The sequence below is a fragment of the Rhinopithecus roxellana genome, chromosome 3, assembly GCF_007565055.1.
Source record: "Rhinopithecus roxellana isolate Shanxi Qingling chromosome 3, ASM756505v1, whole genome shotgun sequence".
NCBI classification, from domain to species: domain Eukaryota; kingdom Metazoa; phylum Chordata; class Mammalia; order Primates; family Cercopithecidae; genus Rhinopithecus; species Rhinopithecus roxellana.
The window spans coordinates 72,081,218-72,097,594 of record NC_044551.1 but is presented as its reverse complement, the minus strand read 5'-3'; the positions used below and the strand labels follow the sequence as shown (position 1 = coordinate 72,097,594).

The window sequence follows — 16,377 nt, the reverse complement described above, 5'->3', positions numbered from 1 at the left end:
TCTCAAGAAATATGGCTAAAAAGAAAATAGAATTTAGAAGTAACTAAAAGGGCATGTAGAGTTTGAAGGAGAAGATAAGACTTGTTCTTTGGATGACAGAAAAACATAAATGTGTTTCCAGCAATTATTCTAAGAAGTGTTATTGTGAAGGGCAGGAGGGAGATGGGAGTGGCTGGAAGAAAATGTGAAATCGGGCCGGGCGCGGTGGCTCAAGCCTGTAATCCCAGCACTTCGGGAGGCCGAGACGGGCGGATCACAAGGTCAGGAGATCGAGACCCATCCTGGCTAACATGGTGAAACCCCGTCTCTACTAAAAAATACAAAAAACTAGCCGGGCGAGGTGGCGGGCGCCTGTAGTCCCAGCTACTCGGGAGGCTGAGGCAGGAGAATGGCGTGAACCCGGGAGACGGAGCTTGCAGTGAGCCAGGATCCAGCCACTACACTCCAGCCTGGGTGACAGAGCGAGACTCCGTCTCAAAAAAAAAAGAAAAAAAAAAAAAAAAGAAAATGTGAAATCAGGGAGGGTGCATGATTTGTTCATTCATTGGCTTTTTATGTTTAATGTCACAAGCTTGAACAGTTTATACTACAAATGGAAAGGAGACAGTAGAGAGGGAGAGTTTAAAAGGAATAAGATATTCAATGGATCTGAGTCTCTAACGGGAGCTGGGATCTAGAGCATTTGAGGAGAGATTGGCCTCACCTAGCCTTTTCTGTGGTTTAAGAGGCTTAGCTATAGGAAGGATCAGTGTCAGGTCACGCAAGTAGAGGTAGGGAATTTGTAGGATTCTTGTTTGATGGTTTCTGGTTCTGTTGTGTTTTCTTTTTTTATAATTATCCCGGGTAATATTTCAACCAGAAGAGACTCAAATGGTGAACCAACAGAGAAAGGAAAGTTCAAAGCCAGAAAAGCACTGCTGAGCAGTGGGCCGGGGGGTGGAAAGTGAGGCATAAGTGCCAAAATACATGTTAAAACTCAGAAAGGTCAAGAATAATTCCTGAAGTGAAGTGTGACGTGGCAAAGCGTCCAGTTTAGAGCATACAGAATACCAGAGAGGTGACACCTGATTTATGAAGTGCCTGCTACAGGAATGGCTGGGCCTGGGCTGGCTGACTTAAATATGCAAGAGAATGAGGTAACTTAGCCTCACTAGACTCTTGGTGAGGGGTGGGGTATGGTGGATGGCAAGGAAGACACACACAAAAAAATAAAATCAGATTTCTAGCTTCATTAAGTTCATAATCTAGTTGGAAATATAAGATTAATCTATGTAAAACACCTGGAAAGATGCTTGGCTAATTTTCGTCTTTGTCTTTATTTTGTTGTTTTAAATATTTGCATTGCTAGGAAGTTAAAAGTTAACTTACAATACAGACGAAAATTAAACAAAAAGATGAGTTGAAAATACAAAACAGCATGCAATTAAGGGTGAAATGAAAGATATGGTAAAAAGATAAGTGGTGTAATTTGAGGGGGGATAAAGTACAAAATGAACTGTGTTTGTGAAGACTTCTAGGAAACAAACATACACAATGGTCATTATAAACTGGCATGTTCTATTATCTTAGTTATGGCCAGGAGCCAACAGAAAGCCACGGCTCCGCATCGCACATAGACTGCAGAATGAGCCCCTGGAGTGAATGGTCACAATGTGATCCTTGCCTCAGACAAATGGTAAGTGTTCATCTCCCTTCCCCACTGACCTCCCCAAATGGAAACTGTATTGCTAGCCTCTCCAGAAAAATGACTATGAGGCAGGGAGCCCCACAACTGAGTACCAAACTCAGAAAGAGGGATAAACATTTAAATGTATGTTGCTAACTTTTCCAGGAAATCTTTATGTTGTACAGAATACTAAATGAGTGTCTAGAGGACTCATCTATATAAGAGGCTGCCAAACCTAGAATGCAGAGTGTTACCCTAAATGACATCAGTGACTTCTTCCACTGCTTCTATCTTAAAACCATTGACTCATTGGAGGGATATAGTTGTATGGATGCACCTTTAGACCATACACTTTTTTTGGCATTAGAAATTCTAATTATTCCGACTGATATTGTGCAGTTTCGTTCAAGAAGCATTGAGGTCTTTGGACAATTTAATGGGAAAAGTTGCACCGATGCTGTGGGAGACAGACGACAGTGTGTGCCCACAGAGCCCTGTGAGGATGCTGAGGATGACTGCGGAAATGACTTTAAATGTAGTACAGGTAATCTTTGTGCTCCAGTTGCTCATTGTGGGTTTCTGTGTGCCTTCCTGAATGAAAAGAAAAAAAAAAAAAGCATATGCTTCTAGACACCTGGATTTCCAAGTGTGAAAGGCCCCCAAAACAAACATCTATATATTCTGTATGAAGAACTCAAATGTGTTTTTCTGATACCTCACCTCCAGGGTTAAAGTGCATATGATAACTTCAGAAAGAAAGAAAAAATTTGGCATTTGACACATTGAGTCTTTCCTGATTTTGATTGCAGGCAGATGCATAAAGAGGCGACTTCTGTGTAATGGTGACAATGACTGTGGAGACTTTTCAGATGAGGATGATTGTGAAAGTGATCCCCGTCCCCCCTGCAGAGACAGAGTGGTAGAAGAGTCTGAGCTGGCACGAACAGCAGGCTACGGGTCTGTATTTTATTTGTACTTTTTCAGATGAAGATGAGTGAAAATGATCTCCATCTCTCTCAACTGATAGACTGGTAGAAGCATTTGTGTGAGGGACGCAGGTGATACAGCTGATGGATCTGTATTATTTTTGAACTACTTTTGAGCTTAAAGGAAGTGCTAAATAAGTATCTCAGGATGATTTGGACAAATTGCCTGGCCTCAGTAGGGGCCTCTGTAGACTGGACTAGACGATCAAGATTTTAGATGATTGTCTCTCAGTCGAGCAAGAGATGAAATCTCTCATTTAGGAACCTCTGGGAGACCACAGCAACATTGACATGACATGTTAACATTTGGAATGAATTTCCAATAGGAGATCTAGCAATTCAATTCAAATATTTGCATTGCTAGGAAGGCTGTCTTCCATTGGAACTTCTCCTGGATCTTAGGAGTTTCCAGCATTCTGGAGCTGACCCAGGAGGAATGTGATCAGAGGAAGCAGTTTTGATGTCAGAGGATGATTATGTTGAGGTTCTGGTTCTCATTACAGAGAGCTGACATTTCACTCATTTTCCATACAAAACCTAGGGCCTTCAGACAGGTGGCTGTGATCTCAGATGGGATGTCTTAGAGTTTAGAACTCAGGACTATACAGAATAGAGAAATTCAGTTCTGTTCTGTTCTGTTCCATATATAGTCAGAGGGCATCCTAGGAATATCTACTACATAGCCTCTCTTAGTCATTCTGAGCTGTTTTTGGTAAAGGTGGATTTGTTGCTGTTTTGGGTAAAAGTGGATTTGTTGGAAAATTGTCCCCAACAAAGACATGGTCATTATTCCACCCAGTAGTATATTGAAAGAGATGGTATATGACTTTATTTCCTCACCTATAATGTAATGTGTCTTCTCATAATTCCAGTGCCTGAGTCATAGTAGGTGCTCAGTAAATACTTGGTAGGTGGATAAATAGTCTAATTATTAATTAATGAATATCTATTAAGTGCTTTCTAAAATATTGTCAATTGGCATCAGGTAAGACTGAATTTCTTTTCAGGGACAGGACTCCAGTCCTGGGTATGGAGATGGGAAGATGAAAAAAGATAGGGGTGATGGTCAGAGCGAGACTGGTAGAAGGGTAATGCAGTGGTTCTCAATCAGTGGTAATTTTTTCCCCAGCAGACATCTGACAATATCTGGAGATCACTGTAGCTGTGACATCTTGGAGGGTGCGAGAAAGGGGAGTGCTATTGGTACGTAGTGGGTAGAGGCCAGAGATGATGCTAAGCACAGGACAGCCTGACCCTAAGCATCAGTGCCAAGGTTGAGAAACCCTACACTAAGGTACTAGGCAGTTCCTATGATAAGACCTCTATCAAGGTTAGCTAATGAAGGAGATGTCTCCTCTTTCTTAGCCAAATGAAGCTTCTACTTCTTAAGTCTAGGTAAGAAAAATATCCCAGGATACCAAGAGTCAGGTACCAAATAAAGCATTTCATGTGCCCTTCATACACTTTATACAGTCTTGTTCAAGCAGCATTCAAAATTACTTACAATGCCTTTGGCCCTTAGCCTAAAAGGTGGGAATCTTGAATCGAATGGATGGTTTTAGGCCCCTAAGCTCAGCAAGCCCTCTTAGTAAATTTTAGGCAGTAAATGGTACAGGAGTTTTCCCAAACCTTATAACTAGATGGTGGTGTGCTCAAATGAGTCCTGACTCTTTTTATTTATCTCCTCAGGGAAAGATTGTGAGTCCATGGTGAAAGCCCATTACTACTTTATTTTGCTTTAATTGGGACTCAAGAAACAATTTTCTCTTTAATCTCAATGAAACAGCTTAACATATGTTATTTATTCTCATTCAATGCAAATTTATAGTTTGTCTTATAGGAAAAGAATATAGAAATATTAGCCCATTTAGCTGAAAAACAATCATTCATAATCTATTGGTTTCCTTTGTTCAGGGAAAATAAAAATTTGTTGCATAGCATTTGCCAGGGAGTTTCATAATGAGGCAGGGCTAGCTAGGAATTCTTAAATATCTCACGCTTTAACACAGTCAGGGTTGGTGTTGGGGACCATCCCACAGCAGAGTCTTCAAGGCTGTGTAAGAAGGTGGGGCCCCAGCTATGGGGAAAGGTAAGAGCAAGGCTGGTAGAAATGGAAAATGAAGTAGGTCCTGATAGAATCAGTCCATCAACATTTTTTATTAAATTCCCCATTACCATGAGTAACAACCTATGTTAAATTTAGTCTTCATAAAACCTATTTTTCTATGACAACTTTCATTTGCATAATACTTTAAACTTTTCAAAATATTTTTCCACACTGTATCTCCATAGATTTTCCTAATAATCCTGGGAGATTGTTAGAGGAGGTATTATATTCATTTTACAGATAAGAAATGAGTGAAATAAATAAGGCCATTTGAATGATTAGTTTCTAGTAGAGCTGAAACAAGTTTCTCTGAGTCTCATAAAACTATATTTTTCTACCATACCACCTTACCCTCTCCTCCTTAAAACACCAACCAACACCCACAGCAGTTCCCTCACATCGCTACAAAATCCGTAAGTCTTAACTTCAACACCTTAACTTCAAAGCAAAACTAACCTTAAAAAATGAAACTCCTTAAGTAGCTACTTATCACACAATATTTGAATTAAGGAATATAGGAGAGTGGTATAAATCAGTAATTAATATTTAGGAAGAGGTTTCAAAACAACATTTATTGTTATATTTGTAATATTCTTTCATACCATTAATGTTGCATGTTTACTTACTATAAACCTCCCGTACTCTTATATGGAGCTGCGGATTCTTTGCAAAATAGAGGTAATAGGAGTAAACTCCCTAATTATAGCAACATGCTTATAAACTACATCTACCCAATTCAATCTGGACAACCTCAACAAGTCCTATCAATAGTCACATACGGTTAGATTCTTCTACATGTGAAAGTCACAAACACTCATGGTAATTAATTTATACTGTTTTCATTTGAAGGCCTCTCACACCTATGTTCTTATGCCAGGAGAACTGAGTTGTATCACAAATGTTTCAGCCTCTTATTTGAAGGCATCTGAGATTCTCCAGAAGTGTTTAAGGAAATCCCCCAGCCCATCTTGCATTCATTGAAAAGGCATAAATCCAGCCAGCTATAAGTGATGTACAATATGCAAGGAATTATTTTTTGTGATCTAAGCATAACACCACTTCTGTGAAGGGAGCTTTCTCTTCAGTTCACCTGGTAAATTGGAACTGCCTGTGGTTCTAGATGCAGGTGTGAAAACAGGCATCTCTAAGCACTGCCAAAGAACATATTTTTTTTTAATTTTCCAGATGATGACTTTCCATCCATGAGAAGTGTTCATGTTTCTTGGCAAAAAAAATTGGCTTATTCTAGACTAGACTGGCTGTCCCTGTAGTAGTGGAACCAAGTCCAAAGCTTTTGAAACATTTCTTCCTTAGTTGTGCTTTAGACTGTGGATCAACTTTATTGTAACTTTCCAGATGGGTCCAGCCAACTGGCCAATTTGATGATCTATAAAACAATAACCTTCAAACTAGGATATACATACCACGGGGTACACAAAAACTTGCCAAGGGGAGACAAGTAAGTCTTAAGGTAATAGTTTCCTCAACTATTAATCATTTAGCTAAGCTAATAGTAAATCCTCAACTTCCATATGTACATGTTTTTCACAAAATTAATAAGCGTGACAATTCAGCTGCATCCAAGTTGTCAAGCCCGCTCTCCTTTCTTCTTTTTTAAACAATCACTTACTTCTTACTTTCTAAGAGCCGAGTATACTCCTCACCCATCTCACATTTACTACAGAGAGGAAAAAAAGAAAACAAGAAACAACTCCAAATGTTAGTACTCAACTGGACTCTGACACCTTGAAGTTTTGTGATCTCAAATTCTTTTTATCAACATTGAAAGATTACCTAATCAATTTTTAGATAATGAAGCAAAAAAAAATTTTTTTGATGAAAGATCACTAACTATGGGATCTCTTTTTGGTATATAACTCAGAAAAAGGGATTAAAATTTGTGTGACATTGTTATAATAACTTTTTTAAAATTCTTATCTACTTATTTATGTGGGTAAAGTTTCTCAGCACTTACAACTATAAAAGTGAAAAGTAGGAATCAAACTGATACTGAATGCCATCTCTTCCTAGCACCATGAATGAATGAAGTAATATTCATTCATGGATACAGGAACTAACATATTAATTTAAAAAGAAGACTCATTCATTTCATTAAGATAGATTTCCAATAAAATTTTACTTATGTTTAGTAATGATTTTAAAAAATTTAAGATACTTATGTATGCTACTATTAATAAAGAATTTTTAAATCTTAGACCCTATAGTCAAAGAGTATTTAATATTTTAAAATTTCAATTAATATCTTTTTGGTACAGAAAAGTATGACAAGGTAATTAATGAAAACTTTCAAAGATAAACTATATTACATTAGGTTAAAATTCTGTGGGGGAAATAGAATAGAAATATGAATTCAAGAATAAAAAGGGGCATAGAGTATATAGGAAGTCTGTGTGCCTTCTGTTCACTTTTGCTGTGAACCTAAAGCTGCTCTAAAAAGTAAAGCCTACTTAAAAAGCATAAATAAAAAGGAATAAAAATAACTAAAAAATTTCCAACTGTTAGAAAAATATCAGTGCTGTATGACCCAGCATCACTACTGCATTTATATTTATTGATTTTATTTTTCAAGTGGTAAAATAATTATATGTTAAAATACAAGTAACAGCAACATTATTAGGAATTATATTCTTTGCATCTACTTAATCTTAAGATGAAAAATATTAGATATTGCACTAAAAATGTACAGGAAAGCATAATTTATCAAAACTTCTTTATAGGGGAGACAAACAGAATATCTGAAGGCCATTACCCTCATCACATGCCATTTCCATCTCTGAGCTCTTACCCACACATTTCTCCTGCACCAGCCCCATCCTAATTTACCCACCCCTCAAAACCCAAATCAAATCTTTCTTCTTCTAAAACTCTTTTAATGACGTTCCCATGGTGAGTTCTTCCTCCAGAAGACTCAATGTGTAAAGCACTCACATGTACCACTCATTTGGCACAAGTACAATCCTCCCTTTCTACCCATCAGGGATTGGTTCCAGGACCTCCCACATGTACAAAACTTTTAGGATGTTCAAGTCCCTGGTATAAAATGACATAGTATTCACATATACCTATGTATGTCCTCCTGTACTCTTTAAATAATCTCTGGGTTACTTATAACACTTGATACAATGTAAATGTGATATAAATGGTGCTATACTATAAGGCAGAAAAGTTTGTACAATCTTATCATAGATGTAATTTTTTTCCAAATATTTTCAATCCATGATTGGTTGAATCCACAGACACAGAGCCCACAGATACAGAGGACTGACTGTGTATTCTTCCTTGGTCTAGTTTTTGAAATTGTTGATTTTATGTTCTACTCCTTAATTTGAACACAATTCACATGGAATCAGAAAGTATATATAAACTATCTCAATATTCCTCCCTGCCAATTGCAAATGCTGTACCATACATAGATATAGTAGTCACCTAAGAGCTAATCATCAATAAAAACAAAGGTTGATTTCATTGTTCATTGAAAACAAAGAGGTCCAATGTCTCTGTTAATGCAGCTACATGGGATATGTAGTTCACTATCATATAAAGAAAATGTAGCTGAGGTCTTGTTTAAGAAACAACCCAGGTCACTTGCTTCCACTATTTTACGTCTTTGTGGTGGAGAGGTTGCGTCAAAACCTTAGTGATACAAAAATAACTGTTTATTTCTCACAAGACTGGGCTTCACTGGGAGATTCGCCTCAAGCTGCAACAGCTGGGGTGGTTCTGCTTTTCACTGGGGTCAGTGATAGCCAGGTTGAAGGGGCAGCGGCTACCCATTAGAAGCCCTTTTCAAGGCAATGGCACAAATACACGAAAGCAAAGGCAATGAATGAGACCTCTTCATGCCTATGCTTTGAACTGGCCCACTGTCACTCTCAACTACATGCCATTGGCTAAAGTAAGTCACATGGCCAAGCACAAAGCCACTAGGGAGGGAGGTACACTTTGCCTGTGATAAGGTCATGGCAAGGGTGTAGATGCAGAGCTGGGTAAAGAATTGGGACCAAAATTTTAATCTATCATGAGGAATAAGGTGTTTAAAAAAGTAAATCAAATATATAATTTATTTTCTTTTTTCTCATATTCAAATTAATAGGTCTAATTTTTGTCCCTATATTAGAACTTTAGGGCCATAGCATTTTTCATGAAAGGTATTTTGGTGGGACAAGCAGTGAGAGGTGGTCGATTTTATCTATATGTCAGCCTTGAGGAAGATATTTATACATCAGTTTGTTAACTTGCTTTCCATTAAAGTTGAACCACTTCAGATTCACTAGAACTTTGTAGATTCAAAGTTTATGTAAAATGTGCTATTTGTATAAAGATGTTTTTAACTAACCCACTAGCAGCAGGAAACTCTTTCAATTATTTCTCTTGCATAAGCCACGGGTTTATGGTAAACTACCCACTCTTTGACAAATTGGTCTTAAAACCAACATCCAGATTTGTAATCCAGTTCATTGGAGTTAGGAATGTGGCCTAGGGCAATGGAAGAGTTTGTGTTTTTGTGCCAAGGTAAGTTACAGATTTGATCTGCAAACCTATTGGCCTCCCTGGCTTGGGGCCATTTATTCCAGATACAGCCTAGACAGCAATGACTGTTCTCCAATTAACAGAAGTGTATTTCACAAGGAAATAACTGCTTCTTGTTCGTATATTGTTTCTAAGCCTAGAAGTAAAATTTAACTTTTTAAAAAACTAAATAAGATTTATATTTATGAATGAAAGCTTGCCAAATGAAAATATTTTGCTGTGGGAAAAAAATATAACTTTTGAGAATGCCTTTCCAGGATGCTGAAATTTTTGTGTTCGTCTTGGAAAGTGTAATGGAAATAATACAAGCCTGGAGGGAATGAAGTTCTTGACAAGCAATGAGACAGCTGGAGGAAAAGGCTTAAGTTTAAAGAAAATAGGGAGAGAGAAAGAAAGCCCCAGTGTTGATCCATAGATGAAAAATTACATGCATATGTTATATTGGCCCCCTGAGATGCTCTGTTCTCAAATAATTTAAATAGTTGGTATTACAGCATCAGTTATTGGTTCACTAAGGGAGGTTAGGTAAGAGTTACAGCAGTGAAGTTAAAACTCCAGGAACCAGATGGTCCCACGTGCCTTACTTATTGCATTTCTTTCATTGCACTCTAAACAGTGCCTTAGTTGCCTAAAAGAGTTCATAAGGCCCTCCTAAGGTATGCTTTCTGCCAGGGACACTAAGCCAAGGTGAACAGGCTCTTGCTTCTGTTTCTGATTATAGCACACACATATTGGGTGACGGTGACGTGAACTGAAGCTGTCTCACTTTTTCCAGCTACAGAGGGCTGCCTTGCATTATGTTGTGCTATTTCCACTTCTGATACTACTCTGTTCATTCTCAGGATCAACATTTTAGGGATGGATCCCCTAAGCACACCTTTTGACAATGAGTTCTACAATGGACTCTGTAACCGGGATCGGGATGGAAACACTTTGACATACTACCGAAGACCCTGGAACGTGGCTTCTTTGATCTATGAAGTAAGTCTTCTTGGAGGAAAACACATTGTTCAACTTTTGGCTGAAAAATTGCTTCAGTAAGTTTAGTACCAAACAATGTGAAAAACTCAGTAGAATGATAATTTCACATGAACACAAGACTCAAAGAACAGGCGATGTAGTTTGGATCTCTCTAGAAACATACAATTGTGTCGTTTCAATCCTCAGTAACATGCACCTAGTGATAAAGATGTGGCAAATACCTAGACTCCATAGAAAGAATTATCTAAGGATCTAAGATAACTAAAAATCAAATCAGTGCTGATTTAAATAGTGATAACATTGCTTCCATGCTACTTGAGTTTTGCTGTTATTGTTTGCTAGCCTCCTGATGAAAACTCACCTTTGCGTTGGTTTTCCTTCAGAATCCTCCTATGAAGAGCCTGCTTGACTAATGTGAGTGGCTATTTTCACTCACCTTAAACACCTCTACCTCTTGAAAATGATTTATAAAAATGATTTTCACTCTATACAACACTATTCCAAACTTAACTATCTTTCCTAAAGTCACCTAATTCTCTGGAACAATGACAGACTGTAGCCCTCCACCATTAAAAGGATTAATATTTATCACCTTTAGAGATTCCTTCTTTGTTCCAAACAAGATATAATAAATAATAAAAATAAGCTTGCTCTGACCCAGGAGCTACAAGAGTCTGTTTCTTAAAATGGTCCCATTGGTAAAGAAGACCCTTAAGGTCTGCTTTATTCAGTTATTACAAGATTCTTATTGTTATAAGTCTGAAAAATGTGTATGCTTTTAAAGAAGCATGGTTAATATTCCTTTACTTTCTGAAAATATAATAAATCAGTCCCTACATATTGCAGCCAGAAGCATGTTTTCTCATGAATGCTAAGACTATCGTATCTTGACCATTTGACTGGCATGTTTTTTTCACATGTGGTCATGTTTCTTATACCTATAAGTCAGAATATAAGTCAGTTGCCAACAAATTTGAGGAAATCTTTTGGACTGTTGGTTTTTCCCCATAATACCAGGTTAAACTTCGTTAAGCACAGATTTTTGGAATGGAAAGATGACAATTGTTTTTAAAAAGTATTAGATAACGTTCTATTTTCTTAAATAGAAAATACCAAACATGGTCACCTTGGTCATTGCTGATGGGAGAAGGGTTATTGTTGTGCTGATTTAGTTTGTTTGGAGTTTAGTCTGCATTTTACAGTTTTCCTGTTTTCACCACTGTGATCAACTCTTAGCTTCTCTAGTGGGGTAATAACTAGTATGACATCGGATGGTGAAGGCTAGGGGCTGCCCAGGACTGATCTTGAAGCCACATTTGGTGAGGAAACACTGCTAGGAAACACTGCTTTCCCTTATCCATAACCCTGGAAACAGATGTGTTTCAGCATTTCAGAATGTTTGGGATTTTAGAAAGGTGATGTGGGGCTTACCTGTATATGATATACATCAAAGTGGAGTTTGAGCAGCATCGCATAGTCTAACACATCAATATTTCTGTAGCAAAACTAATCTATGTTCACATATGGTGGGAAAAATAAAGATTATAGATACCTTTTACTAGTTCAGGTAAGATTAATACCTCCAAAAAAGTTTGATGTCAAGCTTATTAGAAAGAAGATAGTAGTTGTGAATTTGAATATTTATGTGGTGCCAACCAGGGCAGTGGGAGTTGAATAGGGGGTGGCTAAGGCCTCCAAATCACTCCCTTGCTGCTCCCACTGCTGATAATCGCCTTATTCAAATCTGTTATGGTCTCAGAAAATAAGTAGCCAAATTTGTTATTATTATACATAAAAGAACACAAACTTTTATGAGGGGAAATATCTACTTTAACTCCTTAGAGGGAATTTTTTTCTTTAGTTCCTACTACTTAATGAAATATGTCATTTACTTTCTCATGTGTATCAGTAATACCTGAAGGCAAATTATACATATTATACTTCTTTATAGCTTATTACCAATACCAACTCAATATAATACTCACCAGTTTTTGTTAGATGATTTTTTAACTCTTGCCTTAGTTACTTATTGGCAATAATTTATTGGCTTTCATTTTTGACAGAATGATACTGGTCCATCATAACATGGGAATACACCTAAATAATTACATCTTATTATCATCCATTCATACTCTCTCATTTAGGGTCTTTTGTCTCAAATGGGCTGTGGTTTTAGAGCTACTCTGCTCAGGTTGAAATTCCACCTCTGCCCCTTAGTGCTGTAAAATCTCAGGCAAATTACTTATCATCATTGTGCCTCAGTTTCTTTATCTATAAAATAGAAATAATAACGCCTACCTCATGGAGATAAATGGGTCTAAATATGTGAAACACTCAGGAAGTCACTGGCACATAGCAAGCCCTCAATAAACATTGGCTATTATTCGTTTTAGAGTATAATTAGTAAAAGACTTAGCCAAAGCTAGGTACATAATTAGTGGTCACATAATAGGTCAAGATTTACTGACCACTTTATAAATTAACGGTAATGACTAAGAACAACTGTAGTCAGTAAAAAGGGGAGAGGGGAGTGGTGATTGCATTTATAACTTAGGTCCTTTTCTACTTACTTTTCTTTGGTTCTTTCTTCACTTTTGTTGTTGAATAATAATTTGTAAGCCTAAATCATGTTTCAAGTGTTCATTATAATTCTTCTTAAATCTGAGTCGCCATGAAAATGTAAGAATTGGTAGGTGAACAAAAATTTGCAAAATGCACCCAGTTTATAAGTATACTTTTCACCCCAATCCTGCCAAAATCCTGGGTGACTTCAATATCATGTGGGCTGCCAAGTATTTTTTGTTGCCTCATAACTTCCTATACCATTTTACTATAGCCACTCTCATTTCTAGCCACCTAACCCTTGACTTTGTCTTTACCAGAACTTTGCTGTCTCTGAAATCTGAAAATCCAGCTTTTAACCCTCTCATCTTATCACAATTGTCTAACCTTTCAGCTGTCACCCTCATTTATGCCCACAAACCTCTACTTGGCCTCATCTAGACCTTCAGGCTTTTTGGAATCTATTTTTCTCCTGGTGTATCTTGTTCCTCCTACTCTAAATTATTTTGTTCATCCAAGCTAGATCCATTTTGACTACATTTGCCAATATTAGCAGTGTCCTTGCTTTCCATTCCTCCTACAATCCAGAAAAACTCTGATTTGGGATGAACTTTATTATTTTCTGCCCTACTTGTAAACTTATACTGCTGAACACTAAAGAGAAAATTATGCTCACACAAAAACAGCTAGCATTATAATTTCAATTGGATCCTCCACACTGTTCAGTAGGTCCATGATACCTTCTGAGGCTTTCCTTGTTCTTGTTCTTCACAGGAGCAGGCTCAATCTTTCAGCAACACCGTCAAGCCTCTTACTGTTACTCACCGTCTTGATCTTGGGTGCAGCAGATGACGTTAGCTCCAACTTAACAGAGAATACCCAAGACTTAGGCAGCAGCTTTCCCAGTTGTTTCTTCAAAGTTATTCTATGTACTTAATTTGCTACTCAATCCATCTTTACATCCTTCTATTCTCTCAATAGGAAGTTATTCTTTCTCCTCCCTAGGCTGGATCCCACTCCAAGTACCTTGCTAGACATTCTACTAAGCCTCCACTCAACCTTTCCTTCTTTTTCCTTCCACTCTGGGCTTCATATATAAATATTTTTCAAAGGTCTCATCTAAAAAGAAACAAATGAAGAAACCTCTCCCATCACTATATACCCGTGTTGTCTACAGTTGCTATCTCAACATATGTGCATTGCATTTATTCCCCACTCCTTGTTATCTTGTGTCTATTCATTTTTCAACCCTCTTCAAGTCTATCTCAAGCTTATTTTGAGCTCCCTTTTGGAGAATCCTTAAATAGTATTGAACTCTTTCCAGAGTTCCTAGTTTGTTTCACTAATTTCTCTCTATATATTCTTCTTGAGTGATTTCCTTTTTCTTTTCTCCTATGGCTTCGATTTTCAGTCTATTCTGATTGCATACAAATTCTATGTTACCAGCCCACATCTCTCTTTGAACTAGATGCTTGTATATCCAGTTGTCTCCCGTTGTCACAGAGTCAACATACCTAGAACCGATAACCAATCTTACTCCCAATTTTCTGCTTCTTGCTCTTGAATTCTCTGTCTTGGTAAGTGGAAATAATATCACCCTAGTCATCAAACTCAAAACCTGAAATCCCTCCTTAGGACATTCTTTACAAACTCATTTCCCTCAAAACCCACAATATCCGATCAGTCTTCAATTTCTATTATTATAATCTCCTTTAAATCTGTTTCTTATTTCCCATTCCCACTGCCACTGCCTTAAGCTGCCATCACTTCTCATGTAGGAATGACTCAAAATTGTCTACTTAGTTTATAGCCTCTAGTTTTTCTCAACTTCAATCATTCCCCACATTTCAGTATAAAAATAATAGATCTGATCATTCTCCTTGCAGCTTAAATTTGGTGAGTGTCTATCTATAGCCTTCAGTGCAGTAGTCAGTCTCCTTGGCAAGGAGTACAAAGTCAATCCTGATCTGATTTTTGATTGCCACCCCACCCTCAGCTTTCTCCTCTGAACTCTTCATCTTCTAAAATGCTTCTCCTACAAATAAATGCAATATGCTTTGATTTTTTTCTCTATTTTGCTGTAGAATAAGTATTTTTTGGTTACTATCTCAGTCTTTTATTGACCACAGAATCCTGAAAAACTAATACTGTATACTATGCTAAATAAATGCCTATTGAATGAATAAAAAATTCATGCCAGCATATTAACACTCTAAGTTAATATTTCTAATGAAGGCAAAGAACAAATATTTAATTGGAATTGCCATTAAAGTTGACAGCAAAATTGCAAGCAGAGGCTTAATAAACATTCCAACTATTCTTTCTACTGGCAACTTAAGCCCATTTAGAAAATCTAGCAGCAGATGAAGCTTACTACATACCTGGTCATTTGTCCTATGTTGATGTTTCTCAGGTGGAAAATATGTAGTCTTTCCCTACACAAACTGCTATCTTGAAAGGGACTCTGTTCTACAAATAAACTCATGCATTCAAGGTTGAAGTCACAGGCAGGGGTCAACTCATGAAAGCACTCATGTACCGTAATAAATACGCTGAGCATAATCCTGAGCATAATGAGGGAGCCACTCCGGAGAGCAAGATGCTGAGAGTTTCATTTTAGAACTTCGTGTTTTGTAGAAATAAATTTTAAGGGAACAAGACTAGAGGTAATGAGAACAGAAGGAGGCTATTTTATGGTCCAAGAAGCAGATGACGAAAGGCTAATCTGGGTCTGTAATGGTAGAGATGAAGAGGAAGGATAAAATCCAGCATATTTAAGAATTAAGAGATTAGTAATAAATTGGAGACAGTATAGCATATGATCAGTCACAAGGTTCTGAATTAAGACTCTCTGGGTTTAAATTTTGGTAAATTCCTCCACTTATCATCTATGTGAATTTGGGCAACTTAGTTATCTTTCCTGGATCTCAATTTCCATCATGAAATGGCATGATAGTAGTATACACTTCATAGAGTTTCAGAAATATTAAATGTGTTAATAACCATAAAGTGATTAGAACAGTGCGCCTACCACAAACTAAACTTTCTATAGATGGACCCTATAAAAATGGAAAGCCAAAAACAAACAAACAAACAAATAGAAAAAACAACCACACACACATACACACAACCATTGAATTATAGGCCATCAAAAGAGATGTGGGAAATTGGATGAGCAGGAAATCTACCAAAGAAGGAGTGGGTTCTAAGAAGATAATGATTCAAATGCTGATAATTTTGAGTTTGAGGGTCTATATGACATTAGATGGAGTTATCCTACAACAAGGAGATTATTTGAATCAAAATGGAGAGAATGATCTAAATTGTAAAAAGAGATCTAGGTGTCCATTACCATATACATGATCATTGCTTTTTTTTTTTTTTTTTTTTTTTTTTTTTTTTTGAGATGGAGTCTCGCTCTGTTGCCCAGGCTGGAGTGTAGTGGCGCAATCTCGGCTCACTGCAACATCGGCCTCCCAGGTTTAAACGATCCTCCTGCCTCAGCTTCCTGAGTAGCTGAGATT

General features: G+C 37.3%; 1 protein-coding gene across 1 annotated transcript in view; it reads left to right on the top strand.

The window, feature by feature from the left end:
• The window catches only part of C9 (complement C9), an 80,378-nt gene that overhangs the window by 15,019 nt on the left and 48,982 nt on the right, over window positions 1-16,377 (top strand). The window contains exons 2-5 of the mRNA XM_010367652.2: window positions 1,570-1,675; window positions 2,066-2,210; window positions 2,476-2,623; window positions 10,153-10,291. Of these exons, the coding sequence (XP_010365954.1) occupies window positions 1,570-1,675; window positions 2,066-2,210; window positions 2,476-2,623; window positions 10,153-10,291 (538 nt within the window). The remainder of the gene's footprint in view (window positions 1-1,569; window positions 1,676-2,065; window positions 2,211-2,475; window positions 2,624-10,152; window positions 10,292-16,377) is intronic.